Source organism: Erpetoichthys calabaricus, chromosome 5 (assembly GCF_900747795.2).
Source record: "Erpetoichthys calabaricus chromosome 5, fErpCal1.3, whole genome shotgun sequence".
Taxonomy (NCBI): domain Eukaryota; kingdom Metazoa; phylum Chordata; class Cladistia; order Polypteriformes; family Polypteridae; genus Erpetoichthys; species Erpetoichthys calabaricus.
The window spans coordinates 112,434,134-112,451,738 of record NC_041398.2 but is presented as its reverse complement, the minus strand read 5'-3'; the positions used below and the strand labels follow the sequence as shown (position 1 = coordinate 112,451,738).

At 37.8% G+C, this 17,605-nt stretch overlaps 1 protein-coding gene across 1 annotated transcript in view; it reads left to right on the top strand.

The window, feature by feature from the left end:
- LOC114652646 (putative methyltransferase NSUN7) overlaps window positions 1–17,605 on the top strand; it is a 203,939-nt gene that overhangs the window by 22,145 nt on the left and 164,189 nt on the right. The window contains exon 2 of the mRNA XM_028802998.2: window positions 12,576–12,901. Coding sequence (XP_028658831.2) covers window positions 12,616–12,901 — 286 coding nt within the window. The 5' untranslated portion in view covers window positions 12,576–12,615. The remainder of the gene's footprint in view (window positions 1–12,575; window positions 12,902–17,605) is intronic.

The following is a 17,605-nucleotide window of genomic DNA, read 5'->3' as shown; positions in this document are numbered from 1 at the left end:
TGGCCATCCTGCAAAGAAAGAAGCGCTCCTGAACCCATCTTCACCTTTTCAGGAACTAGCGGTAGGACTATCTTTACATTCCCATTCAACGTGCGGATCTCTAGACTATTTTCGTCATTACATTTCATCCGTTTTTCATGAATGTTTTTCATGATTTACTGTGTGTGTTTTGTTGGTGCTTTGTTGTATTTAATGTGTAATCGCTGTAAGGGGAACAGGGGTGGTATCGTTTTCATTTATTTCATTTGTTCTCATTACATTCTTTATTTGCTGTTTGATTACCGGATTGCTTTGTTTTTGTCTTTGTTTGTGAGTGTGTGTGGGTCGGGTCAACACTGGGTGTGTCCCTGCAATCTCCACTGTAAAAATAAATAAATCGCTGTCTTCTCGACGGTGTGAATCTTAGCAGCACCAGACCGCTACAGTGTTATTCATTTCTTCTTGCTGCTGATTGACTGTGATGCATCTCCAGCTGAGTGTTCTTGTGTTTTCCGTTTTGTTCCTCTTAACCCTTAAACTGCCACAACCAGCTATAGTCGTTTCCCAGTGCCATTTGTGAACACGCAGGAGCTGATCAGTCAGTGCCGTGCATTCGTTGAGCAGCCAGCTCATGACCACTGCCAGCCCCTTGTGAGCAGGGGGGCTGAGCGCACCCCTAGAAGACATGGACACTCCTCAAAAAAACCCTCTTAAAAAACGCTGTTAGACTACTTTCACATTGTTCCTTTACTTGGTGGGCTTACTTGCTGCTCTGTTGCGTGATATGCTTCTCGCGCGACGCTACGCATACTTAAAAGCCTGAACAGCACCTGTCCTTTTTGGCTGATTGCTTTGTTTCTCTCTCCTCCCCCAGACATCCCCTGCTCTTGTTGGGGGTCCCACTCCCATTGTGCTCCCATATGATGTTTGTCTATTCTTTAATCGAGAACTAACTGCATACTGAGCTCGTTTTACTTTTGAAAGGGACACTTTTGTTTGAAGTGTTTGAGTAAAGTTCTTGTCTGTACAATCTCCTGTGTTTCTGTGCAATTCTGTGACCCAAGCATGACACACTGCAGCCTCACTGTCTCTGGGATTGAGACAGCATCAGCGTTTTCCTCTGTGTGCTTGTGTGCTGCCAGTTCAAGCGCAGTTGGCTCGGTGATTTACTTACATTTACATTTACATTTACATCATTTAGCAGACGCTCTTATCCAGAGCGACTTACAACAAATTACTTAATTTCATCCATGGCGTCAGCTGCATTTTGTACATATTGTTCCAGTAGTTTTTTAAATAGTTTTTACAGTTCATTAGCTGTGTGTAAAATGATCAGTGTTGCAGTAATTGTGATGCTCTTTGCATGGAAAAAAAATGTGTTCTATTAAAATTTCACTTTTTCTTTGTGAATTGTGACATTTACTTAAAGTGCAGCAAAAAAGTATTTGGTGTCCAGGGATGCATTAACCCCCAAGTATGTGGCAGTTTAAGGGTTAAAGCCCCAAGATGCCATTGTAATGCTCTTCACCTTCTAAGGCTTCTGGCAATGAAAACACGCTTGCATGAATTACAGTACATATAGCGGTAACATCTGTATTTTACATTCTAATACTGCGAGAGACATAGCAGTACAGTATGCAGGTTTACCTTTGCATTCTTTTTTTTAGGTAATGTATTAAGCTGAGTTTGAAATTAAATTAAAGTGTTCTAGGGGCATATTTAGGGGTTAAACTATAAAAATAGGCATTTTTTTAACCATGTGCTCTAGGAACGTAACCCCCGTGAATTTTGGGGGTGTACTGTACTGGTGAAAATACATTTATGGCGGGCAAAAATGCTTAAAAGCTTAACTAACCAAACTTGCATATCTTCCTTCATTAAAAAAGTATTGAATTTGCCTCTTCCGTATATTGTATTATCATACAGATACGGATTTGTAGAAGACAATCATGGCCATTGAAAGAAAGTTTAGCATGGGGGTAAAAATGTTTGTGAACCACAAAGTAACTGAATGTTCATAAAAACCAAAATAACTAATAAGAAAGAGAGGTGAACAGTATGTGTGGTTGATCTTAAACAACTATATTAGAAAGTAATCTCAAATTACATCTAATTTATTGATTTTTAAAAGGCATTTTTTTACAATAAGCATTTCAGTTAGTGATATTATATTACAATAAGTAGGTAAAGTCAAAGACTGTGAGGTTGAATAGAGAAGATTATAATACGCATGTCTGAATCTACTATCAGGGTAACTTGGGTGTGCACCCTATGGCCTCTCATGGAATAAACTTTTCTCCATCTTCAAAGAAGGCAGTCATGAAGCTCAGATGAGAATGCACAACATTTCTTTATTTGCATAGAGTTATGCACAAATGTCTCAGTCCAAGAAATGAGCAATCAATTCAATAATACATCAGTTTTCAACAGATTTCAATGTTTTAGGGTCCCCTGTTACTGAAAACATCGATATCTTGATGATGGACGTGTATCTGTCTTTGTCTCACAGTTTCTTGAGGACGGTCTAGAGCTAAAATAACTGGATGGAAAAATACCAAACTTGAAACTTAAGCCTGCTATGAGATGACGATGTGCTGATTAGTTTTTGAGCCAAATCGTACAAGAGGCACACTAGAAGAACCCTCAAATACTGTAATTCTGCAAATTAATTATGAATTCTTATCAATTGCTATCATAATGACCTATTTTATTATCAGAAAGAGCGGTAGATAATTACTGAAATGTTATAGAATAGTTTGGGTAACCTGGTTCCTAGGATGCAAAGCCTACTGATCCGTCTGAATTTTTCTAATTACATCACCTCATCTAATACATCACGTCATCTGACTCTTAATATGCAGAACTTTATTACCTCCTCCAATCAAATAACAGCACCAGTAATTTCAAACTCATATTTATTCTCCCATTATTAAGAACACCTCTTTGTTAAGGGGGGTATTGATCTTAGGACCACTTCATAAAAGGGGTGTACTGATGGGCTTTTCCATCAGTTTATCATCGCTTTCTGGAAGGGTGTTCGTTACTCATTTTCCTCATTCTAACTATGGAAAATTATATTGGTAGCTTCTCTAAAATGAGACTTTCAGCTTTAAGTTACATTTAGTTAACACTTGGTGTTATGTATATACAGTGGAACCGTGGAACCTCGGTTCACGACCATAATTCGTTCCAAAACTCTGGTCGTAAACCGATTTGGTCGTGAACCGAAGCAGTTTCCCCCATAGGATTGTATGTAAATACAATTAATCTGTTCCAGACCTACGAACTGTATGTAAATATATATTTTTTTTAATTTTTAAGCACAAATATAGTTAAGTATACCATAGAATGCACAGCGTAATAGTAAACTAAATCTAAAAACATTGAATAACACTGAGAAAAACCTTGAACAACAGAGAAAACTAACACTGCAAGAGTTTGCGCTATAGTGCTAGGAACCGCTCGCTAAAAACACTTTTTTTAAATGAGTTTTAAGCACAGGGGTAAAAATGAACATTTGAAAAGTCCGTAATTTAATAAACCACCAAGAAAAGTAACATTGCAACAGTGCAGGCTACGAACCGATCACTGTAAACAGAGCTGAAAACAAAAACAATCCTTCTCTACCTTATGCGTCCCTCCCTCTCTCGCTCGCTCTCTCTCTCTCATGCGCGCTCCTGTGTGTGTGCGCGTCTGTCTCTCTCTCGCACTGCCTGTGTGTGTGCGCGGCTCTCTCTCTCTCTCTCTCTCTGGCGCTGCCTGTGTGTGTGTGCGTGTGTCTCTCTTTTGCAAGCCTGGAGCACCTGTGTGTCTCTCTAGCGTGCTCCTGTGTGTGTGCGTGCCTCTCTCGAGCGCTTCTGTGTGTGTGCGTGTCTGTCTCTCTCGTGCTGCCTGTGTGTGTGTGTGTGTGTGTGTGCGTGTGTGTGTGTGTGTGTGTCGCGCTCTCTCACTCTCTCTCTTGCTCGCTGCACAGGAAATGCACAGGGAGAGACTGAACATGTACAAACTGAAAGGGAACCTGGCTTGTTCGTATACCGAGTGTGTGGTCATGAACCGAGGCAAAAGTTTGGCGAACTTTTTGGTCGTAAACTGATTTGGACGTGTACCGAGACGTTCGTGAACCAAGGTTCCACTGTATACTTGTAGGTCCTGCTGGCAACAGAGCTTTAGCATATGCAAGAGAAAAAATGCAATATAACAAGAAAAGTCTGCATGTTTATGTCTGCAGTACAGGCTCTCACAGCACATCCGTTATCCCGCACACACTTCTACATCATGTCGATCCTCCTTATTATAAACCTGTGTGATCAGACAGGCTCGTTGACATAAGTGGGACATGAGCTGAAAAGGTGTCTCATAAGTCTCTCTCTTACAAGACTATGAGACTGTACTTTAAATGTGTTACCAAACCACAGAAGAATAAATGAATGGTCATTCAAACACTGCAAATAGTGCAATGAAAAGAAAAGTAAAAACAAAATATAAACAAAATTCCCTTTGTGCTGAGAATTATACCTGACATTAAAAAGGTAAATAAAATAATGATTTGAATAAGTACTTTGAACAATCCACAAATACTGCAGTTGAGACCTATGACAATGACCTCGTAAACGGTCAAGAAAGGGGTGATAGTACTGTTTCTAGCAGCTTTAACATCAATGTGCAGTCCAGTTTTGTAGAGTCACTAACATTGACATGAACAACCAACAACATGGCAGACAATGAAGCAGCAGCAGGAAAAAAGACACACAAAAAAACAGTTTCCAGTCTTTTTCTTTATTTGGCTCCAAAACACTCATTAAGCTTCACTTCTTCACCACAAAGTAAAAATGTTTAAGTTTGTTTACTGCGATGTCAAAGAAAAAGTTGAACTCCAGCAGATGCTCTGTTGTGCTCATAAGTTTGCAACATTCATGTAATATGCAAATGAACAGAAAAGGGAGGTGATGTTGACCCAATAAAAAGTTTTGGACATTTTTCAACTGTAATTTCTGTACCTGATTTATGCTTTGCTTATGTGATGTTCGTAATTTGTGAGTATATGCGTGTTTAGTGGGGATGAATTAGGTAGAGGTAGTGAGGTGGTAGTCTTAATCCCAGAGTGATTATATGACTGTCAAATCCATCTTGCTTGAACTGATGTAGTCAGCACTTATCCAAACTCGTTAAAGCTATAACAGTACATTATTTTGCTAATGAATACTAGTTAGGTGAACACATTATGCACATCCAAATAAATGTGCATGTAACGTAGCCAATTTATCACATTTTTCATAACTTTCCACTCTGTTACATGTAATGTTATAGCAATAAGATTCGCTTGTCAAATACTAATAAAAATCAACATAGTTTAACAAGTCCAAAGTCTGACATTTACATGTCAAAGAGGTGTCAAAACCTATTGAAGGTTGTAGTCGTACTTTCATTTTTCCTCCATTAAATTTGATAAATTTCACTGCCCTCGGAATCCAGTTATTGACCAGGTTAATAAAATGTACACACAAATGGAAACTCCTGTGTTACAGTCCACCAAAGATTTCAGCCTAATATAAATTATTCAAAACATTGAACACTTCATAGACTCAATAGTGTGTGTGTTTAGTTGCAGTTCAAATGCAAATACAACAATTTTGTTCACTTTCTGAAACAAATTATGTTTCCTCCTACACTTTGATATAAATGAACATTTAAAGCACATAATGAATGGATATAATGTTTAGCAAAATAAAATATTCAAAGAATGGTTACTTAGTGAGTGAAAAACGGAACCGTGTTTGGGTTGAGGGGATGGTGGAGGTGCAATTACATTCTTCTTGTCCTCTTTGTAAACATTATTCATTTAATAGTGGGGCAAAAATAATAATGAAAAATCATAATCACAGCAGTTTTAAACACCTACGGTGCCTTGACACACATCTGCCTGTGATGTGCCTTTCATTTTTTCTGGATGTTGGGGCAATGTAAACTTCTCCATCGTGCTCATGTGCACCTTTTAAATTTTTTTGGAGGCAGATTCAGACTGAAGGATTTTGATGGGAGTAATGCACTTGAATGCAGATATAACAGAATCACTTTTGGATAGAGTAGGGTAGAGTAAAAACCTACAATGCAAAGTAAAAGCTGAAAACACAGTATGATTAATAGATATGGCACAATAATTCCAGTCCAAATCCATTAATGCAAGGACAACAGTACTGAAAAATAAATCACTTGGCTTTGCAGTTGTCACCTGTCCCCCATTGTCCCTCCTTGCAGACACTCATGATAACAGTAGAAGCAAAGTACTGAAATATATTTAAGAAAAAGGACTCAAGGTAAAATCACAGTCTTGTGTACCTCAAGCTTGACTGTCTTAGAAATGAGCTCTTGCTTCTTTGTCATAAATAAAACAATTTATCAATTTAAAACCTGGAGTCAGCATTCAGTATTACCTACTAGTTATTTTGTCTCTGCTATTACACAGGTTCTTGTCAATGTCACTGCATAGGATTTCTAAGAAAATGGTGAAGCTACCAACATCTTACTGATTAATATTAACTGATTTGTTTGACAAACTAGGCAAAGAAACTGACATTTGTAGTATCTTTATGTGCTCTGTATTATCTGTCCACAACTTAATTACGGACCAACAAATGTATAACTATAATAACTTTGCTTTGACATTATACTCCATTGTCCTCCTTATTGGCCGTTTTTCACAGGCGTTCAAATGATGAACTAGGACATTTAGAGACTGACTTTGTCACAGTTTAGTAGCTGTTTGAGTGATATGAATGTTGTAGAATTGCTAATATGTTAAGACTGTCATGATTTTGTTATTTTGCTTTTGATGCTAATCACAGCCACAAACTTTAACAACTTTCCCAGAGAACAGTTTTCTTCATTGCCCAATTCAGAAGCCAGCATTACATTTCTTTTCTTCAGGATGTCTTTGTAATGCTTCCTCTGACCTGTTCACCTTGACTGAGCAAGGAGAAAACCTACTTATGGAAACTGATGCCTGTTGTCCAGATGTCATAGCTAGTATTTGAAGCTTATGTTAGGTGATTTTAGTTTTAGTCGTAGTGTCTAAATAGAAGAGTACATTGAGCTTGGATTTATTTATGATTTTAAAGAAACCTATTTCTTCTGGTGACTTATATTTGTACATTTCAGATGATGGCTTTGTACATTATGCTGCAGATAATCTTCAAAGGGTGTAAAGTACTCCACCAAATATGGATAGATGAAGCTCTGGCCTAAACGTTGTAGTCTTGTTAACATGACTTTGCTTTTTTCTTATGTTCTAAATAAGGTCTGTCTTATCATATACCTTGGTTATGACTTTTAATGCCATAGAAAGCTTATACATTCCCTTGGCAAATCTTCACCTCTTCTTCCACATCCATACGCATCTGTCATCCAAGCATCAAATTCTTCCATGGCATGTTGGACCTTTCCATCATGTGGGGAAGATGAAAAGCTGCCAGTGGAACTGTTTGAAAAGGATCGGAATGCCTGTAGTAGCTAAGGAAGAAGTAATCCAAAATCACAAGTGCAAGCCAAAAGTGGAGTATATAATAAGGAAGCCGAACAATAAGATGAAAAAATATAGTTATGAGGAGAATGAATTATAGAGAGTCATGCAACAAGAGGGTAAGAGAGACAGGTTTAAATGTTAATTAAGAGCAGGAGTTACACTGCTAAGAAGTCTGCAGTTATGTAATGTTCCCACACAGTGGTGTCATCAGTATACAGATACTCATTGATGCTTGTTGTTAAAGACTTGATTTTTGGAATAGAGAAGAGTGACTTTTAATAAATTGATGTCCATTTGGAAAGAAATCTGGACTATAAATTGTAGCTTGTCTTAAATTAGCTTTAATTTGTGCATCCAGAGTTTAAAAATGTACCTGTTTATCAAATTTAACTCTGGTTAAGTGCAATTGTTTCCCAGCTAAGACTTTTAGCTAAAGTAAATGCCTTTCTTTTTTTGTTTTAATAATTTTGTAAAGTCCATCCATGCTTTTATAACATCACACTTGGACTACTGCAACTTTCTGTGTGTATGTATTGATCAGGCATCATTACGATGTCTGCAACTCCCCCAAAACATGGCTGCTTGTCTATTGACAGACTCTCGCAACCATGACCACATCTTAGTGACCTCACTCAATATTCTTCTGGTCCACTACAGAATTGATTTTAGAATCTTGCCACTTGTTTTTAAATGTTTGAATGGAATGACTTCCTCTTAATTTTCAGACCTCCTTCATGTTTATATGGCAACAAGAGCACTGTAGTCTACTGACCAGATACTGTTAATGGTGTAAAATGTTGAGATGGAAGTAAAGGGAAGAGGGGTTGAGCTTTTGCAGTGGCCGTGCCCTCTCTTTGGAATAGCTTCCCTGAATAGATTAGGTGTACCCCAACATTAGTTACTTTTAGGTCATCATTAAAGACTTATTTCTGTTTGCTGGCCTTTGACCCCATAAGAGGTTGAATATTGTGTTTGTATATTTGGTTCGTATACATCGATGATTATAACTGTGTATGTGTGTGTGTGGGGGGTGTATTTTGAGTATATGTACGGTTTGTCACAAATGTGTTTTTTATGTGAATCTATATATATAATTCACTAAGCTGCCGCCAGCGCAAGCAAGACACCCATGGAAGCATGCAGGTCGGAGCCACGCCCACCAACTCGGATGCAGCAACTCACAAAACAGGGTGTCATTCGCGTTCGTCTCTGCTACACTCCACATGCACCTCTGAAGAAGCATGTTTGTCGCATATGTGAATTGCTGTATGCAGCGTGTAAAACAGTTTGTTTGTCGCGGATGTGAATCGCTGTATGTGGCGTGTAGAATAGTTTGCGAGGGGTATCCCATGGTCTTACAGTTGGTGTGCGGGTCTCTGTTAGTTGCTCTTGCGAGCAGGCACATGACCAGGCAGTGTGTATGCTTCGAGAGCGAGGGTGGACACGACAGCACCATCTAAGAAGAATCATATTTGTTGTGGATGTGTTCCGCCCTTCGCGCGCGCCCGCTGTCCAGCCCCGTCCCTCACTCTGGGAGGTGGGGACGCGGCGGCAGTCCTCCAGTTTTCAGTCACGGACAATTGTATGTTGCTCTCTCCAGAGTTCCCTTACAGTCGTATCCTCAAACCCACCCCATAAGAAGAAGCATGTTTGTCGCGGATGTGAATCGCTGTATGCAGTGTGTAAAACAGTTTGTTTGTCGCAGATGTGAATCGCTGTATGCGGCGTGTAGAACAGTTTGCGAGGGGTATCCCATGGTCTTACAGTTGGTGGGCAGGTCTCTGTTAGTTGCTCTTGCGAGCGGGCACATGACCAGGCAGTGAGTATGCTTCGAGAGTGAGGGTGGACGCGACAGCACCATCTAAGAAGAACCATATTTGTCGCGGATGTGAATCACTGTATGCAGCGTGTAAAACAATTTGTTTGTCGCAGATATGAATCGCTGTATGCAGCGTGTAAAACAGTTTGCGAGGGGTATCCTATGGTCTTAGCAGTGTCTATGCTTCGATGTGAATGCAGCGTTTAAAACGCTGTATTGTATGTTGCCCTCTCCACAGTTACATCTTTTCATTCACCTACAGTCGTCATATCCTCAAAACCAACCCCATTTGGACAACTGTGTCTTTCAGGAAGTGTTCACCCATCAATACATAATTATGTGGCGTATGCTATGCCGCAGGTTGGCTAGTATATTTTAATAGTTTCTTTTAGCTTATCTTGTACAACACTTTGGTTCAGTTTAGGCTGTTTTAAATGTGCTTTATAATAAAGTTTGATCTTAATTTTTAACTAAAAAGCACTAATGATACTATGATCTGTGAGCCTGATATACTTCATATTTAGCTGGTATATATACGTCTGCAATGTACTGTGTAAGACTTACTAAAAGTTGAAGACTTTTTCCTGGCCACTGTGACAATGTAAGGATTTTGAAAACGAACCTTAAAGACTTTAGGGATTAGAGCAGGCATACAGTTCCATTTTTATAAAAGAAAGTTACAGCAGATAATGGCAGATAATTGAAATAATGTGTTCTTTTCAACCTATGTTAAACCTATTCTTTTGTATGATACTTCTCTTGTCTTAATATCTCCACCTTGGTTACTGGAAAGAGAAATATACAGGTTCAAAGTATGAGCCACAATTCTAAAAAAACACATTCCCAGGGAGCATGATACAGTGAGTAGCTTGAAAGATCATAAACAGACCATTGTTACATGAGGAACAGACCTAGGGAAACGAATGTTGGAGCACTAGCCAGGTTACCCAGTTTAATAAGCAAACACAAAGATCAACAAAAACAGTGACCTGGGCACAAAGGATGGCTTGGATCAGCTTTGCAATATTTTAAATAAGGTTCCATCAGTGGGAGCTCTGTCTGCATTGATGGCTTGGGTCCAAATGAATGCCATTATCTGGGGGCCACCCATTTTAATGGTATCTTAGGTGGAAGGGGTGGTGCCAGTTCTGGGTGCTGTGGGCGAAGCTAGGTATCCTCCTTGGGTGTCTTCTTAGCACTGTGGTGGAAAGAGAAGATACAGTTAGCGCAAAACACCCCCTCTTGTCCTGAAGTGGTATCACTTACATCATTAAAGCCAGGAAGCTGGTGCCCAGGTGCACATGTGTGACACCATGAAGGATTGGTTATGGAGCAGTTGCAGAGCCATTGCCATGTATGTCATCAGTGAGTAGATTATTGGATTGTGATTAATTAAAGAGGACATCAGAAAGGCAAGATCGCACACTGGCAACTCAGAGAATCTTTTCAATGGGTGAAAAGTGATTATTCTGCTGCATTCTCATTACAATGTGATGAATACTGAATGATTTTCCCAGTCAGCATTACCTGCTTTCAAGTGAGTATGCAGAGTGTAGTTAAATAATATGTGTCAAAGTGTGTATAGTCAGGTCATCCTGAAATAAGAGCTAAAGTGCCTTTGTTGTCACCAGCCTTTAATATTAAAGCAGAGAATGTATGAGTTGTGTCAAAGTCAAAATGAATTTATATCAGTTATTTACTAAAAACGCTTTCAGGTCTAATCAATTTTATACCTCCCTCCCTCTGCACATAATCTTTTTTTATTATGGTTGTCTTGCTTTATATGTTCTTCCCTCAGTTGTTTAAAATATTTTTAAGCATTTTAATACAAATCTAGTTTTGTATTTAGATATTGGATTGCTGTAGCAGGTAATGCTGTTGACTCGCAGTCCACTCCCAGTGCTTATATCAGCCTGGAGAATTAGCTGTGTTGTGGGCCCTCTGGAGGAGCCAGTTTCTTCCCTGAGACTCCTTAATTGAATTGTATGGTGTTTGAAAATGAATGGTATGATTTTTTTTTTTCACTGATGAAATATTTGTGAGGCTCAGTCAATTTAGATATGTGGAGAAAAAGCAACCTACAATTAAGCTGTTGATAGATATAAGCACTGCGGTGGGTTGGCACCCTGCCCAGGATTGGTTCCTGCCTTGTGCCCTGTGTTGGCTGGGATTGGCTCAAGCAGACCCCCGTGACCCTGTGTTCGGATTCAGCGGGTTGGAAAATGGATGGATGGATAGATATAAGCATTAAGCTGAGTGACTAGAGTGTGTATAGTTGGGATGTCAGAATGTGTGAGTAAACAAAATGTATGGCATGTATATTATACTGTGGATTAAAAGCATATTAATAGTATACCAGAATGCCATTATTTTATTAATTACAATATTTCAGATTTCTAATGATTCTATTCTTCTAAAAAACCTTTGCAATACACAAATAAGTACACACTAAGCCTATTTTTCTCACAATTATCTTAGACAAATAATTTCTACTTTAACTTAACATGCTATTTGTCAGAACCAGAACTAATAATAACTTTTTTTTTATTCATTTTATCAAAATGCAGATCAATGAAATAAATGGTTTAACTTAGGGGGAAAAATCACGGCATAACAGTCCCTAGTGTTGGTTGTTTTTGTCTCCACTAGCTTAGCATTGTTATGTATAAAGGAAACATTATTTTTACTCAATTCTTACAGTGACACACTTGGAAATGATGCAAAATGTACAACATGGTGATCACTGTACTTGGTGATACCATGGAGATGTGACTTTTCTGAAAATGTCTTTGTCAATGGTGCCTGTTTGTTTCTTTCAGAAATGTGCCAGTCATGGGGTGCGGGGTCACACTATCCGTATCGGGCTACAGGATATCTGCCAAAAGGTGCTGCTGTACTGCCCTGCTCATTGTGCTGGTTTCTGATTGATGTTAAAGTGTTGTATTTTCACTCTAAATGCCTCAGAAAGTCAAGTTAATTGACATGAAAAAGTCAAGTTAATTGACCTGAGAAAGTCAAGTTAATTGAATTCAGTTTGTTTAGTGACTTACTTGTATTTTAATGGCACCTTTCAGTTATCAGAACAAGCCGTATCATGGCAAGGTAGTATCTGTATAGAGTAGAAAATGAATGTTACTACTCTTTAATATCACACTTTAATTCTAGCATTGATAAGTTTCCAAATAAAAGTATTATTTACTTATCATAGAGTGTTTTTGATACAGTTTTAACATTCTATCTATTACTTTCATTTTGCAGAGTAAAATAGTCATCCAAGCTGTCAACCAGAAACAGTGACATGGATTTACTGTCACCAAATGTCAGCATTGCTAGCTTTGAAGAAATGAGCATATCAGAAAAGGCAGACTGCAAGGAGAAACTATCATGGTCTGATGGTCAGAGCTGTGGTTACCCGGACTGCATCTACTTTGCTGCAGCTGGTATTTTTCAGAATATTCATGTGGAAAAGCCTCTTGATCGTAAATTAGTGAGTTATGGCACTGTCAGAAAGGAGCCGGTGATGGAAATAAAAGATGAGACGTCCAAGCATCTGTCATTTGAACTAGCATTCAGTGCCTTGAAGTGTAAGTCCTTTTTTGTGTTTATTTCTTGTATTTAATTTTTATTGTTACAAATGCTGACACATTGTCTGAACTCTACTAATCGACTAATTAACCATATATTCTAGCTGCAGCAGGGGTAAACTCAACAGGCACAATGTCCACAATAAAAGTGTCATTTTGATGTATGTTGCTTGTTACTTATACTGCTTTGCACACTTCTTTCACAAAAATTCTTTGATTTTTTTCATTTACAATAATTCTGCATTAACATGTTTTTAAAATGTCATGAAATAATAAGAACCAAATATGTGCTGAAATTTGAATCCTGTAATAATGAAGATTTGTTGTTTTTGCTTTTTGGTGGCATTTTGCACATATACTTTAAAGTCTCGTGTTTTAAAGGTTTTAAATTTTGGTGGGATTTAATTGTCAACTTTATGAAGCATTCACTTCAATTTATTACTGTAGCTGCATTTCCCCAAAATTACCAAAGTTCACCAGCTCCAGCTTGTAAATGGGAATCAACAAAAGCCTGGCACGTCAAAATGATTCCACAGACAAAATATCTTCATTTTTAAAAGCTTTAGTAAAAATTCAAAGTAAAACAGTTCACACAAAAAAAGGAAAAACTGATATAGCAAAAAAGCAAAGTTTTTGTTAAGAAAAGTTCTGTTTAAAGCTTATAAATCTTGTTTTGTTTCTTTGTTTGCTTACAGTTGAACCATTTTTGAACGTTTAAAATCACTTCTAGACATTTCTGAACCACTTCAAAATGGTCTGAAAAGTGTATGCTATCCAATTTCTATGCTGTAAATGGGTTTTTCAGTTCCTGACTCAATTAACACACTGTATTTTAGTTATAGCAAGAAAATTCTATCTCTTATTAACTTACAGGGGGTAAAAGGCTATACCATATGGCTATGACTAAGCAAATACTAATATGAATATAACTTAACTTAAATCATTACTTTCTAAGATTGGCTCTTACAATTACTTTATAACTTTGTTAAATATAATTCATGTTTTAGCATATTAATGGACAGAGTTCAACATCTTATAATCAAATTTATGTTTTTGCAGTCATAGCATGCATTAATTTTCCTCTGAAACCTAGTACTATTAAGTAAAGGATTTTCTTTTAAATTAAAAAAAAAAACTTCTATCTCTCCTAGCAGCTAACAATAGCTGTCAATGGAACATCAAAAGAAATGTAAAACTAGCATCTTAATACTTGCAAAATAAGTTCAATATGGATGAAAGATGTGTTTTTATGTATTTATTATTTTAAATTATGCTTAAATTAAGAGCAAAAGTGTGTGCAGCAAGTTAACTATGAAAAATAACTTCATAAACACTGGAGTTTTCTTTTAAACTTTTCCTATCTTTTGCCTAACAGGCTGCTCTCATATTTTCAGCTCTTTACGTATTACTATGTCATTGATGAGTTTTGATGCAATTCTATCTGTATTATCGTGATATTTCCCTCTACTTACCTAGGGGTAAGTGCACTCATCAAGTTTGTTACCGGGTTGGTCTACTGTTGCACTTTAAGATTAACACATACATACATAGCTATACAAATACACACAGAAACTCAACAGTGCCCTATGAATAACACACACACAGTTGGTTAATCACTATCACTTTAAACAACACAAGTGCCTTAGGAATAACACAACCCGTCACTCTCTCAGTACTTCAAGAGACTTACTTATTTTCGACACGAACAACATATGATGTTTTAAAGATATCTCAGACCTAAATATTACTTTTGGTCTCCAAGAATACATTTAAACTTACAAAGGCTCAGCATCTTTGACTACAGGCCATTTATCAGTGAAGAATGCCTCACTTTATGTAGTGCTCCCTACTATGGAGTGTAGCTCTCACCGACAGCCTTAATAAACCTCACAGCACAGAGGTAATGGCAAACCTCAGGCTGCACCAGGTGCTCAACGAAATCTACCTTATTACTTAAGTCACTATAGACATTAAGACAAAGGACAGAAAGTTAAAAGCAGCACGGTATTTATTACAGGAATAATAATACCAGTGGAGCAAAGAATAATAGAAAATAGGACTGATAGTAAAGTCTGGATATATATAGTCTTTCGAAAAAGCTTACGAAAAAGTAAAGATGACAAGGATGAATGTTGCAGGCGGCTTGTGATCTAGCACTCGTAGTTGTTCATTAGATGCTTTTCTGACGATCAGATGGAAAAGGCCACACATTGCCGGTTCCCTCTTCTGACGTCGCTCTGTTCTCTTCTCCTGACGTCTTTGTCATTTCTTCTTCCTCCCTCCTATGTCACTCTTCAGACGAGGCATATTTATTATAAAATTCTACCAGGGGGTTTTGCAACATGTGATTGTTAGATATTCTGATTGGCTGGCTGTCAATATGATATTTGAATTCACTGTCCATTTTCCTAAACAATAAAACATTTTTTGTTGTTGCTCAGTACCTACTGGCATGTCTTCCTTTTCCAGACTGTAAACCCATTTAGCAACTTGTTGTCCCAGATGTACATCTTTTCTCAGGTTATAAAGTAATTGATAGCATGAGGCATTGCCATGTCTTCCTCTTTTGCTTGAACAGCTGTTTTAAAAATTAAATACAATTGGGAAGAAGATATGCTTTGATGTGTCCTGTGTTTAAATTCATCTGTTGTTTTGTCTTGAATAAAATATAATGAAAATATAAACCAAAATGCACAGATTTTGCACCCCACAACACTATCTTAGCTTTGTTATGTAGAACCACAACTCTTGTTCGCTTATATTTGTACTCACCTGGGGCCTTATGTATAATGCTGTGCGTAGAACTCACACTAAACATGGTGTAAGCACAAAACCGGAAATGTTCATACGCATAAAAAAATCCAGATGCATAAATCTGTGCAAATGCCAACTTCCATGTTCTTCTGTTACATAAATCCCAGTCAGCGTGAAAAGTAACGCACGTGTCCGCGCATGCTGTCCCGCCTCATCTCCTCCCAGAATTATGCCTCTTTGAATATGCAAATCAATATAAATAGCCTTTATGCTCAACGTTCTGTGAAAAGGCAATGGCAAAAGCATGGGGGGAATAGAAGAATTTCAGCGAATACCAAGTGGAGGCAAGGAAAAACATACTATTTATTGGTTTAAACAGTGGTATAAACAACAAAAGGAAGTTGATTGAGTGACATAGAGTGTCGGAGGAACTCGAAAGCTCAAGTTCACAAAGTCGCACAGTGCCCGAAATAAAAAAGAAGTTGTCAGATATCAAAGTCGCTGTGTCATAGCATCATAGGGCACAGAGAAAATAAAATAGGCACACAGTGGAAAAAAAGCTTGAAATGTCAACTTTAATCTCTAAATTTCCACTTTAATCATGTAGTATATTTTGTCTTTAAAGTAGAACATTATAAACTTAATCTTAAAATCGTTTAATTTACTAGTTTCTCAAATCCCATCATAACTAAAGTAGCACGTTAAATGCTTTGTTTTGTATTTGATCTTCTATATGCTGTATGTGTGTGAATCACCACGTGCTTCTGGGCTTTCTCTTCCTCCGACAGGACACAGAATCCATTACATTCGTGATATTACAGCTCTCTGAATAATTTAAATACGGAAATGTATACTTGATATAATTTTCATGATGATAGGAGTTAAAGCATGTTATTAAACATGGGAACACGGTGGCGCAGTGATTGTTCATGCCTCACGCAGGATGCTTGCTGCACCGTGCGCGACCTTCGATGAAATAATTTATTGCAGCAGTACTGTCTCTTTCAAACGTACTAACCCCCAATTCCTGCCCTTACTTTTCTTTCTCCAAATACCTAATCGCCACACAATCAGCTCTGTAATAGACGTCAAGCCATGTGTAAGCTTAGAACGCCGATTCTTCAGCAATTTTAAGGAACATTGAAATATCTTCGTAGTACATGTTAAATTATTCTATCCATCCAGTGTCGTGCCAGTCCCAGCAAGAATACAGCACGAGGCAGGAACAATCCGTGAACGGAGCGCCAGCTCCTTGCTAGTGCTGCGACACCGTGTCCTCACATGTTTATTTATTAACAATATAGAATATTTAAATTAAGTTAAAGTATTATCTGTATAATATAATAAACATATTTTGCTGCATTTCATCTTAAAAATGATATCGTCATCATATGTAAATGCGTGCTTTATAAAGTGGCTCAGGTTGTCCAATATTATAACCGTATCGCAAGTTTACAGTAAGGTAATTGTACTTATAAGTACAAACAGTTCTACAAGAAGCACTTGATGGACTGACTGAGTGCGTTTATAGTTCTTGGGATGAAACTGTTTCTGAACCGCGAGGAAAGGCTCTGAAGCTTTTGCCATATGAGAGCAGTTCAATAGACAGCATGGCTGAGGCAGTGTGTGCTTGATGCTGTATACCGATAATTCTCTTTCTGATCAGCTGCTGTACAGCTGTGATTCCCCACTCAGATACAGTGATATAAATACTCCGAATGGTGCAGTGAGAGTAATATGGACAAAGATGATCTGCTGTGGCAACCCCTAACGGGAGCAGCTGAAAGCAGAAGAAGAAGGTGCAGTGAGAGTAAAGCGCTAAAACAGCTATTGTATTTAGAATAGTTTGACCATTCTGTGGACCATTATATTGTTACAGGTTAATTACAATTAGATGCGTTAAACTAATAAACAATATGCGGTTAATTTCATTGTATTTATAAAGCCGCG